At 44.1% G+C, this 5,258-nt stretch overlaps 1 protein-coding gene across 1 annotated transcript; it reads left to right on the plus strand.

Moving 5' to 3' along the window:
* The first annotated feature begins 808 nt into the window (after positions 1–808).
* Positions 809–4,584, plus strand: LOC306741343 (uncharacterized protein). Its single transcript, XM_079223622.1, has 2 exons — positions 809–1,030; positions 3,087–4,584. The coding sequence occupies exons 1-2, from the start codon at positions 871–873 to the stop codon at positions 3,902–3,904; spliced, it is 978 nt and encodes a 325-aa protein (XP_079079748.1). The 5' UTR covers positions 809–870; the 3' UTR covers positions 3,905–4,584.
* Positions 4,585–5,258: the final 674 nt, after the last annotated feature.

The following is a 5,258-nucleotide window of genomic DNA, read 5'->3' on the forward strand; positions in this document are numbered from 1 at the left end:
TCTCCACTCTGACACTCATGATAACTTTGTCTTTATTAATGTAAGTAGTAGTTTCACACGATTAAATCAACTGAAAACATTTGTATCATTATTTTAAGTGCATTTTTATTGGAATTTGTATTGGAATGTTCGCTAAACAGCGACTGACAGCTGATCAGATGTGATCAGCTGTCAGTCGGCCGCAGTCATCATAAACCTACGTCGCTTCACGTGACGCTTCAGAGGAAAGGACGTCTCATGTCTATTAAAACATATTTCCTCGCGTCTTCTCTCCCTGCTTGGTTTCCTTGCGTCTCTCTATGCATCCCTGGTGGGAGGGACTAAGACGCAAGGAAAAGACGCAAGTGAGAGAAACGGGGAAGCGATTTAGAGACTTGGGATGTAGCCACTAAACCCCCAACTGCTCCCCGGGCGCCTCACAGGGCTGCCCACTGCTCCCTATCCAGGGATGGGTCAAATGCAGAGAAGAATTTCCCCAAGGGGATAAATAAAGGATAATTTCTTTCTTTTCTTTCAATAACAGCAATAGAACTCTGGGAATAATATAATTGTGTTGGGTATGTGCACAAGTAGGTTTACAGGTTAATGAATTTACAGAAAGGATTTCTAAAATATCACTAAATATGAAGCATATCATGAACATCTATTTTCATTGATAAAACAAACAGTAAAATTCTGAACATATAAAGGTCCAACGACGGAACAGAGTATTAAAGGGAGAAGGTAGGTGGCGCTACGGCCCTAAGAAGAGGTATTGCGATCTGCCAACACGCGAAGAAGAAGAAGAAGAAGAAGAAGAAGAAGAAGAAGAAGAAGAAGAAGCCTTGTGAGGATTAAATAGCTCAACGCGTCGCCTCGTTCGCGGACGCCATGTCGAGACTCCGCAGCGTGAAGGTGTTCGTGCTCCAGCGGCTGACTGCAGCTGTGGACGAGATCCTCGGACACTTGGAGTCCACAATGACGGAGTATGAAGAGGAGCTGGAGGGCCGCCATCGCAAGCTGCTCCATGCGGTGGCCAACCCCGAGCCTGGTTCGTATAGCAGCCTTTAAAGCCCTAGACCTCCTTCTAGAAAAGGGACTCCGAGTAGTCGCGTGATGTGAGCAGTGTGGTCTGCTTTGTTTACATCGCTGGTGTTTCGGGGTTCCCCCAACTGGTTGTACTGGTTTCCCTCTGCATGTTCCCTAACAGCTGCTGGTTGTCTCATCACAAACACATTGCTGAGATCTTCAAGCCACATTCCATCTCCACTGCGCGGTTAAGCCTAGTTTATGGTTCTCCGTCACGTCGACGGCGTACCTCCGCCGTCGACGTGACGCCGTCGTTGAGCATTCGAAGTTCTGTGTCGAGGGAACGCGTTGCTCTGCAATTAACCGCCATGCCGCCAGGGGGGTGTGTCTGTGTGGCTGTGTGGTTTCAGGGGTTTTAGCCGAATTCCGGTCACAGTAAACAATGGTGACCAAGTTGGAGCGGCTGCATTAAAGTTGGAGCTCATCAATATTGAAGAGCAAATGCTTATATTGCAAATGTTGAAGCGCAGGCGACAGAGAAGACGTTTGCGGAGGTGGTCTGTATGACCACTACCGGTCGAGGCTGGGAAAAAGCAACTGCCGGAAATTACGTTCTGAGCGGACCAATCACAGCGCTTACAGTCCGCGTCAACGCGACGCGTAGTTAGGATTTTTTGGAGGTGCGCGTCAGGCTACGGCGTAGGGGTCTGCGTCGACGGCGTAGCTACGGCGTAGGGGTCTGCGTCGACGGCGTAGCTACGGCGTAGGGGTCTGCGTCGACGGCGTAGCTACGGCGTAGGTACGCCGTCGACCTGACGGAGAACCATAAACTAGGTTTAACCACACATAGTCCAGCATAATTCGACAGTAGCAACAAATATAATATCGAACACTTACCTAAAACGTTATAAAAATGTGTGGTGCAGCTGGCGTCAGATTAGAAAAAACAGGTGTGAAATGAGACGTGTGTGTATATATATATATATATATATATATATCCACACACACAGACTTGTGCAATATAAATACACCAGCAGCTATTCTGCTTGTACTCAGTGAGAGGCGGCATCCGCCTGTTGTCCGCAGTTAATCCGCGGTCTGAAGGTGCGCGATCCGGAGGCGGAGCTCAAATCAACGCGTAGCTCTCCTTCGGCCATTGTGGGTTAAAAAAGGTTTTTAACCGTTAACAATCCCGGGTGTGGCTCTGCTGATCTGCATAGCACTGCCGTGGCTCAAACTAGTAAGTATCCAATCACAGGACACGTAAATGTCATGTTCAACGTGAGGCCAGCTAGAAGGCCTTACTGACACAACTCGTGATCTGATTGGCTATCGCATACTGTATTTGCCCGTTCACTTACAGTGCACAGACGCCCGCAATGTTGATTCTGAAAGCCCAGGCAGATTTCATACAGCCTGGCAACATAAGATAGCTGAATTCTGATTGGATAAAAACTCTAACCTAAAAACAACAGCACTGGAAGGAGCATAATATGACATGAAGAGAATATGAATACTTATATTTAGAGAAAGTAAATAAAAAATTAAATTAACCTTTATCATAATTATGATCATGATTTCTGGTTATGTTAGGCCAGCAGAGAAGGCCTTGCTGGCCCTGACGGCCCACCACTGAGATATATATATATATATATATATATATATATATATATACATACACATACACACCAGCAGCTATTCTGCTTGTACTCAGTGAGAGGCGTGGTGTATGTGTATGTATATATATATATATATATGTGTGTGTGTGTATATGATCAAGATGAATTTTACTGTCACGACCAGTAAAATGGCATGCATGTGGAAGCCTGATATGGTTCTCACCAACATCGTATACAACAGGCGAGGCCCCGTTAACTGAAGTCACTAAGGAGAAAGCTAAAAAGAGACTGTTATATAACACGTCACAGTAGTCTCAGGTAATACATAAAAAATGATAAACAAGATGGTAAGAACTACAGTATATCAATGACAGTGCTTATTGATAGTCATAGATAATAATATGGAGTTTGGGTTAACTTGAATATGATTATCCGTCTGTAATCCACTGTTTTCTGCAGATGTCCAGCTTCATTCGCTTATCAAAGAAGAGCAGCAGGAGTGGAGCCCTAGTCTGGACCAAGAGGACCCAGTGTGCCAACACATTAAAGAGGAACAGGAGGATTTCTGGACTGGGCCGGAGGTTGGAAGCCGGCTACCAGGACTGCTGGAGGAGGATGTCTTAGAGTTCCCATTCACTCCGGTCCTTGTGAAGAGTGAGGAGGTTGAAGAGAAACTTCAGTTCTTCCCGCTTCATCAAAGACAAAAGGAAGAAGACAGAGAGGCCGAGCCTCCAGCCAGCAGCTCAGCTGAACAGATAAAAACAGACGCTGATGGAGAGGACTGTGGCAGATCAGAACCAGACAGGGTTTTAGAACCTGGTTTTAAATGTCTAACTGGATCTGCTGACAATATTTCACAGTGTTCTGGTGCTGTGACTGAAGACTGTGATGATGATGATGATGATAGGAAGAAGATCAGGAAACCTCAGACTGATTTAAGCATTATGAAAAAAATAGTTCCTGTATGTAATATGGGACATACTGGCAATAAATCTTTTAGCTGTTCAAAATGTGGTAAAAGATTTGGCCAGAAGCACCATCTTCTGACACACATGAGATGCCATACTGGAGAGAAACCCTTTAGTTGTTCTCTTTGTGGTAAAAGATTTACCCAGAAGGGAAATCTGACACAACACCTGACAGTCCACACAAGGGAGAAACCATGTAATTGTCCTGTTTGTGGGGAAAGATTTGCACAAAAAGGAAATCTGACCCAGCACATGACAGTCCACACAAGAGAAAACTTTGTTGGTGAGAGATTGACAAAGGGTTTCTAAGAAACCAGAATGGCAATGTGACAAAACATTCAGTTGACAGACATCAGAAATCCAAAGTGATAGCAGCAGCAGCATTAATGAAGTTGGCGCCTGTACTATTTCTTAAATAGTAGTATCTTTGACTTTGAAGCCAATTTAGCATACTTGCCACACATGCACATGCTGGTACCGCCCATGTATTTTGCTTGTTTGTGTTAATGACTGGAGCACTAATCTAGTCATAGGACAGAATAGATTCATCAACATCGGAAAAAAGAAGCGTGGAGATTAAAGTGCAGTGGACTTTGAGACGATCACAGCAAACGGACCTGCCGGACCAAACTCCACCAAACTGCCCAGGAAGGAGAGCCGAGATGGAAGCTAAGCTAACCCAGCTAGACAAACGATCATCAAGACAAACGCAGATTATGTAAATAACCGTTAAAATAACTTTCAATAATCTCTTAAACCTGCTGGAAAACTGCCAACATTACATTGCGTCAAACTGAATTATTGATCTGCTCTCTCTGGTGTTGAACTGCAGCCTCAGCCATCATTATTCTATCTGACTTCACCTACAGAAGCTTTGATGAAAGAGTTAAACTGGACGCGTGGGACGAGGAATGCTGGACCCTTAGTCTGAGTCATGTTTCTGATAATCATCTTTGAATCAACTATTTTGTCACATTTCAATAAAACATATCAATTCAACACTTCTAGGTCACACTGAGTTGTGTGCTGTTTCTTAAACTATTGTCTGCAAATAAACCATAACAACATAAAGGGATATGAGACATTGTTAGTGTGATAGCATATTATTCAGCATTTGATATTCATGTTTGAAACTGAACAAAGAGACAAGTTAGTAGCGTTGTACTCTGACAAATACCTTGGTTTAAGTTTCATATTCCTTCTTCCATTTATATTCCTACCTCGTTAATAAAGTAATACTATGAACCAGTTTGATTATGTTGTTAAGTTATCCTTTAATTAATATCATCATTTAGTTAGTATGTGATCTACCTAATGGTGTAAAGTAGCCTATATGGAAAATCTCTTAGATAGGCTTACCCGAGCGGTAGGGGGCGATATGTACATCACAAGCAGCAGTTGCCACCGCCATGATAGAAAGCGAAGAAGAAGCAGTCCGCTTCAACCAGAACATCTCGCGCACGTTTCTCACAGCCACCTTTGACCTGAAAATGGCCACGCTCCAGACGCTGAAAACGTTTCTCAACCAGCGGCTCGCTGTGGCGGTGGAGGAAATATCTGGGCTGCTGGAAACAACCATATGATACTATGAAGAAGAGATTAATCGCCAGCGCAAACTGCTGGAAGACGAGAGGTCGGAGTTCCTCATCAGCAAAGCAGGTTG

This window comes from Taurulus bubalis (genome assembly GCF_910589615.1).
Source record: "Taurulus bubalis genome assembly, chromosome: 1".
NCBI lineage: Eukaryota > Metazoa > Chordata > Actinopteri > Perciformes > Cottidae > Taurulus > Taurulus bubalis.